This window comes from Microchirus variegatus (assembly GCF_963457635.1).
Source record: "Microchirus variegatus genome assembly, chromosome: 14".
Taxonomy (NCBI): Eukaryota; Metazoa; Chordata; class Actinopteri; order Pleuronectiformes; family Soleidae; genus Microchirus; species Microchirus variegatus.
In genome coordinates, this window is record NC_139815.1 from 4,925,849 (window position 1) to 4,945,021 (window position 19,173).

Genomic DNA, 19,173 nt, shown 5'->3' on the forward strand with positions numbered 1-19,173 from the left:
CTCTGTGGTTCTTTTTGAGGTTCCTCCAATTTTCTCCTGTACAAATGTTTTTGTGGAGATTTTCCTCACTCCATATGAGGGTCTAAGGATATAGGATCGCCCTTGCTGTACAAACTGTAAAGTCCAACAACAGCCAGTGACTGTGGTGCCAGTGAATTCGTGGGCTTTGGGTTGTTGCTCTCCACACTGCATGAGTGGGACATTAGGTGTAAGGTTATTGAGCACATTCACACTGTTTTTATGGTTTGCTGTGGATGCCTGTGTATTCTTGCCATTTCTTCCCCCATTGTACCAGGTAACCACCCTCATTGGCCCATGCTAACTTGCTTATCTCTGCTGGATTTTCTAGTCAGTGCCCTGCTCTTGCTGTTTTCCCAGCCGTTCCCATACCAGTGGCTGATGTTTTTTGACCTTATGATAACCCTGTTTTGTAATAAATATGTGCTTTTATGAATTCCATTTTAATGAATTAGTCTATTTAATAAACATTGCCCAGTCAACTGGAATACCTGTTTCTGTCTCACCTTTATATTGTAACTCTGTGTTACACCTGAACATAATGTGGCTTGCATAAATCTATACCTTAATTAATGCTGAGCAGACTCAACGCAGCTCATTATTCAGCCTGTAATTACATAGGAAGATAGTTCTACTCCATTGCATCCAGGTTGTACCAACTTGTTTGTACAGTAGCCCAGCTAACACACACATGTCCTAAGACTGATATAGATTGCAGGAGATTTTTTGAAATAATTGAACAATTAAAGTTTATATTTACAGATACAGTTTATATTATTTTGGTAACAATACTTTGCCATCTTTAAAAAGCAGGTCACTGTTTTGAACATTTGGGGAACACTGCTCTGTGGAGAACGTTTCCTGTTTTGGTGTATGTCGCTACCTGTATGCTACCTGAAGGCCACTGTAGTGTGTTTTTTTTTATATACAATTGCTATCTGCAGCATCACGTTGACGTGTTTTTTGTCGCTCTGCATACGTCATCCGGATCATTGGTATGATTGGCTGTATGTTTATCCAATTCCATACAGCTTTTTAAAATTATTATTATAAAAAACAACAACATGCAATATGCAGTATCTCAGAGTAGAACTCAGTCAAAAATTTGGCATGTGATCAGCAACGTTGATGTTTTTACATCGTTGGCCTTCATGAACAGGTAGTTTTTACTTGTGTACCTGCTGAGCAAACAGACCCAGGTTAATGGAGGTGGCTGTTATTGATAAGCCTTGTTTGGCCTTGTTTTAGATACCAGACACCCACAACTATGTCCACAAACACACTTCTTAATCTTAGAACGTACAGCAGTTTTGGTTAACTTATCTGTCAACTTTAAGTTTAACTCATAAAACATGTGAACGTAATGTAACCCTGGCATAATGGACCTTTTTTTCACAGCAGGAATTTGTTGACATGAAAAATACAAACACAGGTTTTCCCAGTAACATTAATTAGGGTTCAACTCCAGTTTTAAGAGAGCCAGTTCTATTGTTATGATATAACAGTACAGTAACAGTACGCATGAAGCAAATTACACTTTAACATGTAGAAGCAGTTTTTTCCCCTGGATACCATGATACCATCAACTGAACAATTAGAGCAGAGCACTCACTGGATTGTAATACAGTCCACGGAAACTACTTTCACCATTTTTGTCCAACTTTTCCACTTGTCTTACAGTTGTTGTACAGTATGAACAGAAAACTCAACACATGCAACACACATCCCCCTTCCCACCCATAATGCCATGGAAAAGTTTCAATCTATTTGCGTCTGTATATTGTTACTGATAAGCCTGCCAGTTTAGCTGATTCTTTGGGTTTGCAGTGTTCAGATAATCCATATTTGGTCTTGCTGACGTGACACAAAGGAACATATATAAAAACCTAGAGTCATGCCTTGGTTACACACGTCCACACAGAGTATCACAAGTAAGTTCAGCAGTAGAGGTGTAGACCATCTCTCAGTGATGAAGCTTGCCTCTGGTTGTGGTTCAAGCACTGTTTTCTACCTTTTGAGAAAAAGTTGACATTTAATTTTGTCTTTTTTCCTGCAGGTTTGCTGAGATGTCTCTTTTTAGGTTTTCAGCACTGGCTCTGCTGCTTCTGTCTGCCTCATGTTGGGCAGACAATGAGGTAAGCATCAAAATGTACATGATCATTTAAAAAATAATTTGACATAGCATTTATTGCATCTTTATAATCATATAAATCTAACTTATTGTAACTTTGATATTTTTGAGCATTTCTCTGTAGGATGTCTGTTAACACTTGTTTCTCTAAAATGTTTGTTTCCTACATTCGTCTCTCTTCTCTCCATTTTGTAGGCAGGTATGTACAATCACACTTGTTGCACTGACATGCATAGCACAGAAACTGGTGTGTTTTTTAATGTAAAGTCAAATTGCATTGTTTTTGTTTTTGATGTTGTTTGCAGAGGAAGTTGCAGAGGGGGAGCTTTCAGTCTCTGAACTTCTGGAAAGAGCCAACAGTAATCTGAGTAAGTGTGAGCTGCTGCAGTCACACTGTTGTGACTAACTTTTTCCCACATTTTCAGCAGTTCTTTTTAAGTAGCTGTTTGATGCTGTATAATTGTTTTAGTCCGCTCCGCTGGTGAACCCACTCTGATTGAAGGAGACATTGCCATTGACAATGAGGCAGAGAGAAATGCTGATCCCTGCACCAGTCGAGGCTGCTTGTGGGGCAAGTGGACTGATGGAAAGGTCTACATTCCTTATTACATCACAAATCACTTCTGTGAGTATCAGCAACAAGTTCCATGTATATTCCATATACTGGGGTAAATTAATGTGAACTGGGGGGAATTATTCAATGTGTCAATCAAAAAGAAACTGAACATTTAAGATCATGTTAAGCTTGACCAACTAATTTTTGATAAGGTTGATCATTTTACTTTAGAGTCTACATTAGACTTGGCAGAAATTCAATGCATCTCTATAGGCTTATAGCCTCATCATCTCAGCAAAAATTCCTTACTCTGGAATAAATACCACTCACACATTGTCAAACCAATACTGACAGATTAAAAGTGTCTATAATTTGGTGCCAACATGTTTTCCTGTGTTGTGAGATAATACAAAAACAAAGCTTATGGTATTATGTTTGCCAGCCTCCCGTGAGAAGTCCATCATCACCCGTGGACTGGAGTCTTTCTCCTCCTTCTCCTGCATCCGTTTCAGGCCCACCAGAAGTAGTGACCGTGAGTGGCTGAGCATTGAATCTCAGAATGGGTAAGAAAACTGAATAAATGAAGAGAACTTGTGTTAAAACATGTTGACAAACTTCAATCTTCAACTTATTTTTCCTCCTGTCCAGCTGCTGGTCTTATGTTGGCCGTAGTGGTGGTAAGCAGGTGGTGTCTCTGGCCCGTAGCGGATGTCTTTATCATGGCACCGTCCAGCATGAGCTGCTCCATGCGCTGGGATTCAACCATGAACAAACCCGCTCTGACAGGGACAACCACATTAGAGTCGTGCTGGGCAATGTTCAGTCTGGTAATAAATATTTATTTTCCCCACAGGAATATGAGAGAGGAAATCAATATAATATGAATAGGAAATAAAATGTTTTTTTTCCACCGTCCCCTCTTCTTAGGAATGGAGCACAACTTCAGGAAGATAGCCACTCTCAACCAGGGCACTCCCTATGATTACAACTCTGTGATGCAATACCACAAGTAAGAACTGACTGCACATTAGCCCTCCTGTGTGTGTTCATATATATGTGTGTGTGTGTGTGTGTGTGAGTGTGTGTGTGTACATCTGTTGCCATTTACATGTTCTATTTCCTGTTGTAGAACTGCCTTCTCTAAGAACGGCCAGCCCACCATGGTCCCAATCCCTAACGCCAATGTGTCCTTCGGCAATGCTAGAGAGATGAGCCGCTACGATATTGCAAGGCTCAACACACTCTACAAATGCTGTGAGTTTATAATGACTAAACATACTTTAATTAATGTCACCAACACACTTGTAATCAACTGTGTACCTTTCTCTTTTACACAGGAATCCAGTCAGAAGACATGATCGCGTCTGCATATCACTAAATGATCATTCAATAAAGTAATTGAAAGTATCATACAGCAGTCTTCTTTTATTCTCTCATTACATCCTTTTGTATATCCTCATTTCTTGACAACATTTTAACCAAGCCATCATAATTATTTTACTGTTATAGGACTATTAATAAGATGAATGATGGCTCTATCTTTTCCACATCGGCAGCATTTTTCCTACTTTGGCTGTTTCTTCAGCCTCTGCTGTGGGACGGTCCTAGTGCAAGCTTTACTGCACAGGCAGCACTAACGATTATTTTCACAATAATCTGTTGATTATTCTCTCGATTGATGGAGTACTTGTTTGGTCCAGAAAATGACAGAAAATCAGTGATCGGTGGAAATTATCATGGTCTTGAATGTCTTGTTTTGACCACAAACCAAAACAAGGTAATCAGAGATGGCAAACTTCACCCCATTCACACAACAAGCCTCTGAAGGCCTCTCATTTTGGTAAGTGCAAGTGCAGAAGCACAAACAAACATACACACAGACAGAGCCAGTAAAAGAAGTTATTCATATTTAATGATTTCTTTGCTATGTGGCTCAAAGAAACCAGAAAATATTCACATTTCAGAAAATCAGAAAACCTTTAATCAATTAATCGACAATCAAAATAGTTAACGATTCATTTAGTAATCGATTAATAATCGATAGAATTAGAGACTTTAAGTTAAGGTGGTGGAATATTCTGATAGTCAGATTTGCTGATATAACACCGGCTTGTTATGTCTTCAGTTGTTTCACTCACTTGAGTTTGGCTGTTATTTGATGTTATCTGATGGTTATTGTGTCACAGAGGTGAAGGAGAAGAAAACGTCCCGCTACATCCAGAACTAACTTCAGGAGTGCTGTTCAAAGACCTGATGACCAAAGACACTTGTGTTATTTAATGTCACACTGACACCACACTCAGCTGAACGTGTCAGAGCATAGGGTGGTGGCACCTTGATGGTGTGGAGAAAATGTTAATTCCTGTCAGAGAAAACAATATAAAATGTTTGGTGAGGGGTTTTACAACCTTAAAACATACATAATAATTGTAAAAATAAAGCTACTACTTTGCGGATTTCGCCTATTGCTGGTTATTTTTAGATCGTAACCCCTGCGATAAACGAGGGACCACTGTATGCATAAAAAAATGAAAATAACTACAAAATAAAACAAAAACACTCAACAACACTCAACAATGTTGGAGAAAATAATTTAATTACGGAGTACAGTGTAACAAACAATGAACAACCCCCCCACACATGCCCCACCTCATCACGACCAACACACATATTACCAGAACCACGGGAAGTAGGGGTGCTGCAGCGCCCCTTGCTGATGACCCCAAAATGTAAATTGTCGCGGAGACATCTTCACCGACTTGCTCCCGGTAATCATCAGAGAACATTTCTACTCTGCGCCACATGAAGACATGGTTACGCACATCTTCAGAGGCTTGGAGACAGTGTGGTGTTGGTATTGCATGGTGGAGCCTTACACAGGAAAGGGCAGGGACATAACGTTGTTACTTTACTTGAGTTGGCCAAAAAAACAAGCCTGGTTGGTAGTCAGAAGAGAGCTTCTTCTAACGCAAATGCCGCTGTTCACCACACAGGTGCTGAAAAGTGACAACGCATCACTCACTGTCAACCAGGGCAAAACAAAAAATGTCAATATTTTGATCAGTGTCCACACAGCTGTGACCATCACGAGTGGGGAAAGGGCTAAACCAGACACGGTTACAATTCAAGCTGCTTTCTCTTCAGCAGCCATGTGCAGATGTCCAGTAACAGTGTTTTGTAATATCCTCAACCTGGCTGCAACAAATGCCTCAGTTCTTTATATAAAATAATAAATGTCAACGTGTGATGACATGGAGAAACTTCATTGTGCGCCTCACAACTGAAGTGCGCTGTCCACATGAGCAAGTCCGAAACGTCATGGTGGGCGAGCCCCGACAGGAGCGGCAAGAGATGGGGAAGAGAAAGCAGTAAAATGCTTTGATAGAAATAATTATTTTCTATTGAGCTATAAATGAAAAATTATAAGATAAAAGGGGCTTTTATCTGTAATTTCAAGAGCGGATTCAATTTCTGTTCTTCAATTAACACATTTTCTACCTTGGTAGAATTCACGTTTCTTCCTCATATTTACTATCATCTATATTCACATGACACATCTATTTATTTTCACTTTGTACTTTAACCATTGAAATTATATATCCAAATTAATTATGAACATTAAAAATGACCGCTATGGTATTTCTAGTAGGTACATTATTCCCGCAGGTTCGAGTTGCGAGTGTTCATGATAAATTGAGAACAATTTTGGAAGGGGTTCAAGACCTCCACCATCATCCTTGTCCTCAAAAGCAAGGACTACAGGGACTTAATAACATGAAGACTCTTGAACGCTTGGTGATGTCCCACATTAAATTCATCACTGACCCCCACCTGGACCCTCTACAGTTTGCCTACAGAGCCAACAGTTCTGTAGGTGATGCTGTTAACCTGGCCCTCCACTACATCCTCCAGCACCTAGATTCCCCAGGAACATACGCCAGGTTCCTGTTTGTGGATTTTAGCTTTTAATACAGTAATTCTGGGCCAGCTGCATGACAAACCCTCCCATCTGAATGTGCCTGACTCCACCTGCAGATGGATTACAGACTTTCTGTCTAACAGGAAACAGCATGTGAGGCTGGGGAAAACCAGCATCAGTACCAGCACCCCTCAAGGCTGGGTTTCCCCTCTGCTCTCCTGTACACCAGGGATGCCAGGGTGAAATTGGACAGGGAACCAGATTGTTTTCAAGTGAGACCTCAGGGGACCAGATGACACTTTCGGACTGAAAAGGCCAAACACTAACTCAACAAATGGATAGGTAGATGATTTGAAATTATTCATGAAGGCCTACCCATCAAAAAGAAATTGCATTGGCACCAAAATATCCTCACAATGAGGCCTACAATTACAGCCTAAAGCAGGAGACAGTTACACTCTAAAAACACAAAATTTTTCTATCCATGCAAGTAGCCTACATTTATAAATTAGAAATGCAACAAAATAGCCTAGGTGCCAACAAAACACATTTCCTTCAAAAAACACAAGTGTAAACTGTTAATGTTATTATATTTATTGAAGGCTTGCACATGAACGCGGCATTGCATAATTAGGCCAATTAAAGGATGACTAGTCTACCGTCAGCCCTACCATAAGCCGCACACTAAAACCACTGAAGTTCAGCGATGGACCTGAACAGCCCCAGAACGACTCTGTCAGCCACCCTCGTCCCAAGGCGAATCAGTGCGTGTGCTGTTCTCTTCATCACTCAGCTGTCCAGCCCCCCGATACTCGCCGGTGATCGCAGACTTTTCCAAACTGCCCCACGCTGTCAGAATCCACCGGCAGACCCGAGCAAAAGCCTGGGTGAATGACTTCTCGCCGCTGGTCATCCAAGCGTGTGAAAAAGGTAGCGGCTTATAGTCCGGAAATTACGGTATATATATGTTTAAATTAGAAGAATTTCCTGAGGTAGCTGAAGAAATTCAGCCTGCCAAAAATGATGATGGTGCAATTCTACACCTCCGTCATCGAATCCATCCACACCTCCTCCATCACACACTGCTGCTACTGCTAAGGCTATAAGCAGGCTGCAGCGCATCATCCGCTCCGCCAAGAAGGTGATTGGCTGCAATCTCCCCTCCCTGCAAGTCCTGCATGCCTCCCAGACCTGGAGGCAAGTGGGACAGATTGCAGCTGATCCCTCTCACCCTGGGCATGGACTCTTCCAACCACACCCCTCTGGCAGGAGGCTATGGTCCATCAGGCTCATATTATGAACATGACGACAAAGTCGTTTACTGGCTCATAAGTTAGGACGATAGGCTGCTTTGCATTTGATATGACAATATTACTACAGATCCCTTGAGTAATTAATGCTACTTTTAAATCATTTTACTCTTCCTTATATAAATCTGAATTTCCTACAGACAACACTAAAATGAGCAAATTTCTTCAGAACCTTTCGAAACCTGTCATTGATACTAATACTGCCAGGCAACTGGACTCCCTTTCTCCCTTGAAGAAGTAGCAAATGCAATTAAAGCTATGCAATCTAACAAAGCCCCATGCTCTGACGGTAGAGGAACCACTACCATATTAAACCTTGTTTGGCTGCACCACAGCCCCCCTGGCTTATTAATCACTGCTCTTGACAAGGCGATAAATATAGGCTGTGTCCCTCCGCTTGACCTCTCACTTTCTGCCCCTTCGGCCCGCCCACTTTTGGGTCGTTGTATTTGCCGCTGGCATCCAAGCACGGGTAAGCATACGTTGCCACGCTGTTTTGTGTATATTCATCTGTGTTTCATCTGTGCGCTGGCACTGCATCCACCTTGATACACCTCCTCCTAATTCCCTCATGCACTGCACCTGGTGATCCTTAGTAATCACACACACCTGCCCTTGATTTCCTTACCCCTTTATAGGGCCAATTTCAATTCCTATCTTAACCCTCAAGCTTGACCCTTAATCTTAACTGGCCCTCAAAACCATGTGTTGAGGGTTATTTTGTCACTTAGAAATGGGACACCCCTTAAATGCAGATACGTCTTCAGACTGTGGGGGGCAGAATAACGTGAAAGCTGCGTCCAGTCTGTCAACTCCAAAAAAGAAGAAGAAGAACACATTTACTTCACGATTACCGGCCGATTTTCACGTGATCGGTCGCAATCGAGGACCGGCCGGTCAGACAGAAATATTCCGATTTTAATAAGCCGGTCAAATGCACCCGCATCGCGCAGCATCAGCAACACACGTGCACGCGGCTACACGCACATGTAGTAGAGTGTAGGGCTGGGCAGTTTACCGGTTCACACCGAGTACCGCTGCTGTCTGCTTTGCGAGTGAGTGCTCTGCATGTAAACGTTTCATTAATGTTTATATATTTGTTTCAATCACTGAACGAAGCCTGTCATATTTGGAGTCAGGACCTTAAATCACGCACAAAACTTTTGATCAGCACTCAGCATTTGTTTGTTTGTCATTGTCAAACTTCTTGAAAAATCGGAAATCGGAATCGGCCCCAAAAATGGCAATCGCTGCATCCCTATTTGTCAGTCAAGTTATTAGGTTGTCAGTTAGTTATATGATGATACTCATACAAATACCACAACCACGGATATATTCAGCTGACAGTTACCACACACCACGGCTTATTGAAAAGTAAACGATAGCAAACGATCGCTTGTCCGCACCAGCCGGCTATTGACAAAAGATCGTAAAATAAAAATAAGTGTTACGCAACAATGACGTATGTAATCCATAAAATGGGCCTTAACTAAGATAATACAATGGTTTTCATCATTTTTATGTCTCTATTAACAAAGAAAATACTTTTGTTTAATACTTTAATTTGTAGCGTAATTGTTATGCTGCTTTCGGCGCCATCTTTGTTATGTGAAAACACGCAATGCATTCAACGCACAAACAAACTTCTTGTCTATTGGAGGAATGCAAAAGGGAAGTTGCTCAGGTATAAATGTTGAGTGCTCACTTTGCTCTAGGTCTTTTTCCAGCAAGGATCACTCCTGTGAAGATTGACCTTTTCCTTGCAACGAAAATAAAACCTTGTCGGCCGGCAGAAGTTCTCTATTTCATTCTTCACCAGCAGCAGAGAAATTTCCACAACAATTTGGTGTCAGGAGGTGGGATTTCCACGAACGCAATTCAGCGAAATTCATCTGGTGAGCACTGAAATATTGACATTTTAAATTTATTTTCTTTGAAAATTGGGTTTAAAATTGGCAAAACATTTCCGTTTCTCACATATCCACAATCGACCAGCTTTTTTAAATCACTTGGTGCCTTAACCCATTAAAGCCTGAAGCGCCTGGAAGAAATGTTTCTAAAACCTGAGCTTCAATGGCTACTAAATGACTGATTTCTCAGCCTCTGTAGCAGATAGCAACACAATTCAAAAAGTATTTGAGAGCTTACACCTGTGGCTTGAAATTTAGTTTTAGATACAAAAATGTAAAATTAAAGTGAATAACTATTTTCAATTAAAAACAGTAAGAAAATAAAGTAATGTCAACTTATGTCAGTGCCTTGATTTAGTCCTGATCAATCAATTAATCAATCAATCTTTATTTGTATAGCCCACAGTTTACAAAACATAGTTTGTCTCACGGGACTTCACAGGGTTGGTAACATCCTCTGACCTTTGACCAGGGTAAGGAAAAACTACCAGGGAAAAAACCCTTGTAAAAGTGAAAAAAGGGTAGAAACCTTAGGGAGAACCACAGGTGAGGGATCCACTCCCTGGACGGACAGACGTGCAGTAGATGTTACCCAAAACATACAATACGTAATGACAAGAATAAAAAGTGAAAAAGTCTTTAAATGCCAGGGTCCATCTGGATCACTGGGTTTGTCACAGCCTGTAGTGAAGACTGTTGTGGTCGGAGACTTGAAGATGACGGAGTCCTCCTTCCTGTCCTGACCTCATGTCGTTCACTGGTGTCAGCAGAACTGTAAGAGATTAAAATCAGTTAGAGATGTGCTTCATGTGGATTTATGTGCTACATCTCATGGGGGTAGATCGGGTAAGTGGTGAGGGATGAAAAATCGAGGACGGGATAGAGAAAGTGCGGCTCATGCAGTCTGTGTGCTCATTCTAAGTGCATGATGGGAAATTCCCCCAGCAGTCTAAGCCTATGGCAGCATAAGAGAGACTATTCTAATCAGGACATACCTGATCTAGCTTCGACTATAGGCTATGCTAAAGAGGTAGGTTTTCAGTCTCACCTTAAAGGCAGAGACTGAGTCAGACTGTCTGACTGAAAGCAGAAGTTGGTTCCACAGGAGAGGAGCCTGGTAGCTAAATGTTCTACCACCGATTCTACTTCTAGTTATTTTAGGAATAACCAGTAGACCTGAGTTCAGGGAGCGCAGCGGTCTATTCGGTTGATATAAAGTGATTAAGTCACAAATGTAAGAAGGTGCCTGATTATTCAGGGCCTTGTATGTAAGTAGAAGTATTTTAAAGTCGATTCTACTTTTCACTGGGAGCCAGTGAAGAGAAGCCAAGACAGGAGTTATATGATCACGTTGTCTGGTTCCAGTCAGTATCCGTGCTGCTGCGTTCTGGACAAGTTGAAGGCTTCTCAAGGACTTACTAGGACATCCAGACAGTAAGGAGTTACAGTAATCCAGCCTAGAGGTTATAAAGGCATGGATAAGTTTCTCAGAGTCTTATCTTGATATAATGTTTCTAATTATCTTGATGTTGCGAAGGTGGAAGAAGGCTGTTCTACATCCAACCAGGATTTATCACTGGATGAACATATTATATGCTTAATGTGTTCATCCAGTGATAACTCCTGGTTAAACAGGACTTCTAGGTTCCTTACTGTAGTTGCAAGGGACTGAAGTGTTACTGCTTAGGTTTAGAGCTCCACTTGAAAGTGCTGCTCTTATATCTTTTGGCCCAAGGACCATGACCTCAGTTTTTTCTGTGTTAAGCATCAGAAAGTTCCGAGTCATCCACGTCTGTATCATCTTTTACTCCAAGTAGTGCAGTCTCTGTACTATGGTGGGTTCTAAACCCAGACTGGAACTTTTCAAATACATTATTGCTACACAGGTGATCACACAACTTGATGGCTACAGCTTATTCTAAAATCTTTGAAATAAAAGGAAGGTTCGAAATCGGTCTATAGTTGCTCAGAATGCTACTGTCGAGAGAAGGCTTTTTAAGTAATGGCTTAATTACTGCCATCTTAAAGGCCTTTGGGACGCAGCCGCTCAGTAAAGACATATCTATTTGATCTAGTAAAATATTACCAACTTGTGGTAGAGCCTCTCTAAGGAGTCTAGCTGGTATAGGGTCCAACTGACATGTAGTAAGTCTAGAGGAGGAGACCAGTGAGGTCAGCTCCGGGAGGCTTATAGGAATAAAATGATTCAGTACGTGTAAAGCTGGAGCCGCGATTAAGTCTAGGCTCGCTGTACTAAACTGGTTGTTAATTCTATCTCTGATCGTTTCTATCTTATCGTTAAAAATGTTATAAAGTCATTATTACTCAGCGATCGAGGGATCGATAGATTCGTTGCATCGTGGCTCTCCGTCAGCCTGGCTACAGTGCTGAAGAGGAACCTGGGGTTGCTCTTATTTTTTTCTATTAACTCTGAGTAATAAGAAGTTCTTGCATGTCTAAGAGCTTTTTTATAGATATCAAAACTGTTCTTCCACAAGAAATAGTGACTGTCATTATGTGTGGACTGTGAAGAACAAGAACAGCATGTAATGACTGAGTCCCTGCTTGAAAATGACATGCCCAAACTAAATAGAGTAAATATCTGCAGTTACAACCTCTATGTGGATTATCTTGGTATCAAAATGAAGATAACACTTGTGAGATTTCACCAGAGGTGTAAGTTTCACTGTAGATGCCACTGTGTCAGAGTAAATGTACATGGAACAAAGCATAACTGAAGGATTTTTTTCTCTCGCCTAAAAACATATTGCATTTTAAAGCTAATATCACCTTTAAAATATGCAGTAGGAGCTTAAAAACACATGGGGGTCATGTAACAACATGTGGACATGAGCTGTGCAAAGTCTGATGCTGCTGAAATGAAGCAGAGTGAAATTACAGAGGTTTTAGTAAAGAGATGTCTAGGCGTTCTCACTTTTGTTCTCACCATTTGAGATTTCTAGGTACCAAATTATTAAAAAAAACTATTTAATTTTATTTATATGTCACTACAGATCTAAAAAAGAACTTGTTTTGGAAAAAAAAAAAGTATGATTACTTAGTATGATAAATCGATGCTTCCTGTGCGGTGCGTAATAAGAACTCTGTGAGTCTGCAGCGTCTTCAGTTACGCAGCGCCATAGCTCTGGCTTACCTTGGTCAATTAGGGTGATTGACAGCTCGTTTTAAACGTCTAAACCGGTAGAATCAGATCCCGGTCTCCAAATGCGTGTGAATCACTTCACATTCGCCCTTCTCTAATCAGAACGATCTAATGTCGCTCTGTAATGATAAATCAGACCGAGATTTGTCCCCAAAGCATGCTGGAAAGTGTAGTTCTTCATTAGAAGTGGTTTTGTTCTGGTGGAAATAACTTTTGTTTTGATAAACAGCAAAGGTAAGACAATATTTCTGGTTGTATTTCTTGAAAGTCAGTTGTTGTTTTGCTCTTATTTTGGGGCTGGATCCGTGAATCTTGGTCGTAGAGTGATAAAAATGGTACCGTTAGAATCTGTAGATTCTCTGTTGTGCAGCCGACACGTGTTTTTTTTGTTTACACAATCACGGTGACGCTCCGGTGCCGCTTTTCAAAGTGTGCGCTGTGACGGGTTTTTTTCCGCTCCTGCTGTTTGATCCATCGCTGTCTTAATTGTTTTTCGTGAACATAAGAATGGTTTATATGAGCTTCTAGCTGAATTGTGGGTATGCAGCATGTCTGTGTTTGTTAAAGTTAGATATGGTTTTATGACGCTTTTGTCTCTGCGTCTGACGCTGCACTGAACTGTCAAGTAATGTTCGTTTGGCTGCCTCGGGCTCCAGGATATAGAGCGACCAACTTTTTTTTGAGCAAGCATTGATTATGCGTGACACAGTCTCAATTTGCGGGACGCATGAATTGGGCTTCAAGCGCTGTGCGCGCACGCGCTACACGGGACGGGTCACCCTACTGTCACCCCTGGTGTGCGGTTGTAAACAATCCGTCGATTACGGTGGTACCTATGGTCATTATCGCCGACCTCATCGTCTTCAAACATAATTATGTCTTAACCATAAATCGATTTGTTCAGCGTGTTCGAAGTTATCAGCAAAGACGCCATCGAAGAGACGAAACTGCTCAAAATCACTGTCTTCAGAAATCTCTCCGCTGTCAAAGTCCTTCATTGTTTGCACGAAGTAATTTCAAAACAATGTCGTGAGGAACCCTTATACCCCCGAAAATTGACGTATCCGCTTTACTGTCGTCTATGAGAGAATAAAACGTGCAGCCGCTCTCCCGGCTCTAATGGTAACCGAAGGGATTTTCTTTTTCATTCGCTTGTAGCACGGACAAAGCGATAGGGGTTTTGTTATTTTGTATCATGAAACAGAAATAAAGAAGGTCTTATTGCTTGTCCAATTAAACCAAGCAAATCTGGCTTTTTTTAAATCACGTGTTGCCTTAAACCGAAGTGATTTTCTTTTTTGTTCACTTGAAGCGCAGACAAAGCGATAAAGGTTTTTGTTATTTTGTCCGATAATACAGAAATGACCAGGGGCCTCATGTACAAAGACTTGCGTGGATTTCCTACTAAAACTTGGCGTACGCCAAAACCCAGAAACTGTCGTACACACAAATAAATTTACCTCTTTGATCAAATAACGCACTGAACAAAGGAAAGTAAAGGAGTTTCACACAGTCTTAGCAAGAGACTCTAGTGAATGAATGAATGAAAACGCGCAGGAAGATTTTGTTTGGTACACTGTCAACAGGGATAAATATGACAAAGACGTGAGTGTGTGTGTGTGTCTGTTAATGCCGTGGGATCCGGGCAGCGCGCACACACACACACACACACACAGATTAAAAAGAAATGGTCAGATCTCAAGGTGGAGGTGAAGTGGAGGGTTTCTGCTCACAGATGAAGCGAAGTGACCGCAACAGGTCATACAATCAGCTGCTCACAATACTCATCGCTCATGCGTAAAGATGGCAGGATATTAAAAACTTTGACTCATGTTTAATTTTTTTATTTATTTCTCACAATTAATGAATGCAGAAGTGCGCCGCGGCTGACATTTCCAACTTTACGCCCGCTTTTACTGACATGGATACTGAACACAGGGAGACAATCAGGGGCTTGTTAGAAAACTCTGTAGCTCTAATTTCACCAGCAGAAAATAAAGAAAAGCAAAAATATGATATGTGAATTTGCACATGCCCAAATGTGCATTGTGCTGGTTTACATACGAGACAATTAAAAGAATAAACTATTTAGTCACCCAGAAGCCATCCATCACATTTGCGCATCACATATGATTGGAACATTGATGGAATGAAAATGTTTCCTATTAACGTAAACACATTCTGTGACGGCGCTTTTATAGCAATGTGTGTGCGGTCATTAGCTCCGATTACATTAGGGAAACCGGCTCTCGCTGAAAATTGCGCTTTAATGTTGGCCTGTTTAACAGCATTGTATGGGAGTTTGATGAACCTGGATGACATTGGGATGATTCCGTCCCACACAGCTGGCATGGCTCGGCTCAGGGTTGACTGGCACACTCCTGACGGAAATCGGCTTATGAGCCAATTATCATCGTTTGCAAATAAATCCTTGCGTTCCCTAAATACTTGCTCACGTCGGATTGCACCATTTGCAAGGTGTTAATTGTTCATAAGTGTGTCTCTGATGTGCACATCACTATGATGACTACATGTTTTCACATTATTAACAGTTTCTCAGCATCACCACTAAGTGTCGCCAAAGGAACAATAGCTGGAGAAACATGCGTACGCCAGCCATGAAGTTGGCGTGGGCACCGCACATTTCCACGGTCATTTCACATTTCTACATCTGAACGTGAGCGTGGAAAAGAATGTATACGCCACATTTTTGTGCGTACGCAACCTTTGTACATGAGGCCCCAGGTCTTTGGCTCCTGTCCCTTAGAAACGAAGAGACCCTTACAGAGAAGTCTGTATTGTAATAGTTGTGCACAACCTCCATTTGGAATGGGGTGTCCGTTGTGATTGGACGATTCCAGAGGGGGCGATTGTGGATGTGATGAGAAGGAAATATGGGGATAAAAGTTTAAAATGTTTAAATGTCTGGACAGCTGAGTTTGGATTCCCAATAGGGGAATACCTCAGCTTAAGAAATATATCGATAAAGGGGAAACGAAAAAGAAATGAGAAGTAAAAAATAAGATTTTCTGTAAGAAAATTATAAAATATGAAGGTGGAAAAAAAGAATGTTTTCAGAGGTGAAAGGGGGACTAGTGCAAAATCCTAATTTAAATAGGGCGGTCTTAACCACTTCTGCGCCTGTAGTCAATTGCGGCCGCAAAACGTAATCCAGTAGCAGGCGCAGTCTTTAAACTCGCACGCAATTTAGCACTCTCTATTGGGAATCTTAGTAAATCAGGCCCTAAGAGTTTACCATCTATTGTGCACACGCAACACGTAAAATCCAGCTGGTACCTAAAATCACTTCTAAATATTAAATGTTTAATGTTTAAATGTCTTTTTTCCTCCCAAAGAACAAGAACATAACTGTGTTGCTGCCCTCCAGCAGGTCTGCTCCCCATAACCACATCTACATGAAACTCCATTAAATAATCCTGATTTGGTTGTTTTTTTGTTGATGGATCCACTTCCTGCAACCAACAAACTCACAACAGAGTTGGATTTGCTGTTGTCAATAATCATGAAACTCTTGTCTCATCTTCAATCCCCTCTCACTACTCTGTACAAGCAGCAGAGCTTATAACACTGACAGAGGCATGCAAGCTGGGAACGCATAAATGCTGCATCCTTTGTTTATCTCAACTCCGGTCTCTATTCTAAGTTCTCTTACAGCAATGCAGTCCTTTTCCACACCACAAGAAGACGCATGCGGTGCCGCACAGAAAGAAGCAGTGTTGCGGGTCCCGACAGCAAACTTTGCCTGTCCGAGAATTTCTTTCCTCACTCTGCAAAATTGACACATGGATTGGACCGTGTGTCAAAAGGGAATATGTTATGTTGGATATGCCATAACTCAACACTGGATGTTATGTTGGATATGCCATAACTCAGCACTGGTTCACCAACATTTTCACCAAAGTTTTTGTTTATTTTTTCAGTTAATGCGCAGAAGTCTTGTCAATCATGTACGCAGGTGACAGGCGATAAAGGACCTCAGAAGGAAGCACTGGCACTCGGTGTCAAGGTCCATTCTAGGTCCCTTAACCAACAGAGGGATTCAGCTGTCGATCTGAGCGACGCAAGGATGGACGAGCTGGAACAGACGAACAACAGAGGGATTCAGATGCCGATCTGAGCGACGCAAGGATGGACGAGCTGGAACAGACGAACAACAGAGGGATTCAGCTTCCAGCCTGAACGACTTGATGACAGACGAAGCGGGAACGGACAAACAACAAAAGGATTCAGCTGCCAGCCTGAACAACGCGAGTACTAACGAGGGCAAGGAGAAGACCACACAAGGAATAACTCCATAAATTCAGCAACCACCAACTAGATGTCAGGACATCAATGCAAACCTTTTTCCCAATAAACTACACCTTGCACCACTTGATCCTGATCTTATCATGTTGGATGTTGCTAACAGAGGACTACACATACAAACCTGCCAAGACCGTCACTCTTACAGAATGACAAAATGCAGCCTTCACCTACACTGTTTATCCCAAAATTTGTTGATCAGGGGTCTGTTTCACAAAGCAGGTTCAACAAACTTTGAGTCTAACCCTGAACTCTGAGTTGATCTACTCTGAGTTAGGAAACTCTGAGTTTTTGGTTTCAGAACAGCTGATTTGAGTTAGTTTGATCAACTCAGAGTAGTTTCACCTCGAGTTAAGCGCGTGCACCACAAGTATAAAAAGACAGTATGAATGGAGCCCCGTTTCAACGAGTCACCATGGCAACGGGGAAGCGGAGGGCGACGTTCTTCACGCCGCTGGAGTTGGAAATATTAATGCGCTCATACGGTGAGTTTGAGCATGTTTTTAGAAGAAAGTGTAACACCACTGCAGCAGCAAAAGACAGGGAGACGGCGTGGGAGAACATTGCTGCTCGAGTCAATGCGTAAGTTTAAATGTCGTCCTTTGCACAATCACAATAATATTACAGCGGGAAACTGCTCGAGTTGTAGACTATTAATTTATTTCATTTAGGTGTAATCCCGCGGGGGAGAAGCGCACTTGGCAGCAGCTTAAAATGAAACATAAAAACATTGTTCAAACAGGTAAGACCTCGGTATAATCTCATGCGGGTACCTCATTTTGATCATGTTTTACATTGTAAGGTAAATATGAAGTGGCTGTTTGACTGTACAATAGTTTTATCCCCAACATAATGATGTTTTTCACACATAAATGACTTCTCATCTATATCATGTTCTGTTAAATAATTAAGCCTATTTAAACTAACACAGACTTCTACTCAGCCAACAGAAAGAAAGCCGATGCCCGTAAAACGGGTAGTGGCCCAGCACCGCCACCTCTAACAGAGGCAGAGGAGCTGGCCCTAAACCAGAATTTAGGAAGGCCAGTGGCTGAGGGAATCCCTGGAGGAAGCTCATCCTCTGAGCTCACACCTCAGAACACAAGTGCCTTTATAAAATGTAATATGCCTAGACCTATATGTATTTGAAAGCCTATTCATAAGAATAGTTATTTCCCTTTCATCACTACTTTTTTTTGTACTTTTGTACCCACAGATTCCGATGGTGCTATCTGCCTGGTGGATCCCCCTCACGCCACAACAGACCTTATGACTGTAAGTAAGCAATATTGTATCACTAGATGAGTGATACAATAATAAAACTGTATCACTCATCTAGGTTGAAGAGTACGAGGAAACTCTATCAGCTGCTTTTACAGAGGGGGATCCAGAAAGGCCTATAGAGGTAACATCTTGATATGTTATTGAAAGTTCTCTTCCCATAGAGTGACATTTAGCCTACACTGAAGTATTAACACATTCTCATCCTTTTTAAACAGGACAGGGCTGGACAGCAGCAGGAGGCTCCCTCAACTTCCACTGCACAGATTGACACAGTGAGATGGATGTTCAGTAAACACCAGAGATTCATTCAACGGAATTCATGTGCAACTGTACAATGTCCTCCTTGTATGTATTTCCAGTTACCAGTCAAAGAAATTTATAAAGTGCTCCTTCTGAAAAAAATTTAAAAAACTGACAAAGAAAATGCAGTTCTTGGACTGCCAGATAAGGAAGGAAGACCTAGAAATTGAAATACTGGAGCACAAGTTAGAGGTGCATGGTCACAGGTGAATTATGTTAACTATTTGCAGGAAATAAAGAAGACCAAATGAAATGTGTA

General features: G+C 41.4%; 1 protein-coding gene across 1 annotated transcript; it reads left to right on the forward strand.

The window, feature by feature from the left end:
• Positions 1–1,169: 1,169 nt before the first annotated feature.
• LOC310936871 (hatching enzyme 1.2-like) lies at positions 1,170–6,077 on the forward strand (the record flags this gene model as incomplete). Its single annotated transcript, XM_083901026.1, has 9 exons — positions 1,170–1,177; positions 2,075–2,153; positions 2,457–2,517; positions 2,619–2,774; positions 3,148–3,268; positions 3,354–3,532; positions 3,633–3,714; positions 3,835–3,959; positions 5,992–6,077. The coding sequence occupies 9 exons, from the start codon at positions 1,170–1,172 to the stop codon at positions 6,075–6,077; spliced, it is 897 nt and encodes a 298-aa protein (XP_083757152.1).
• Between the last annotated feature and the right edge of the window lie 13,096 nt (positions 6,078–19,173).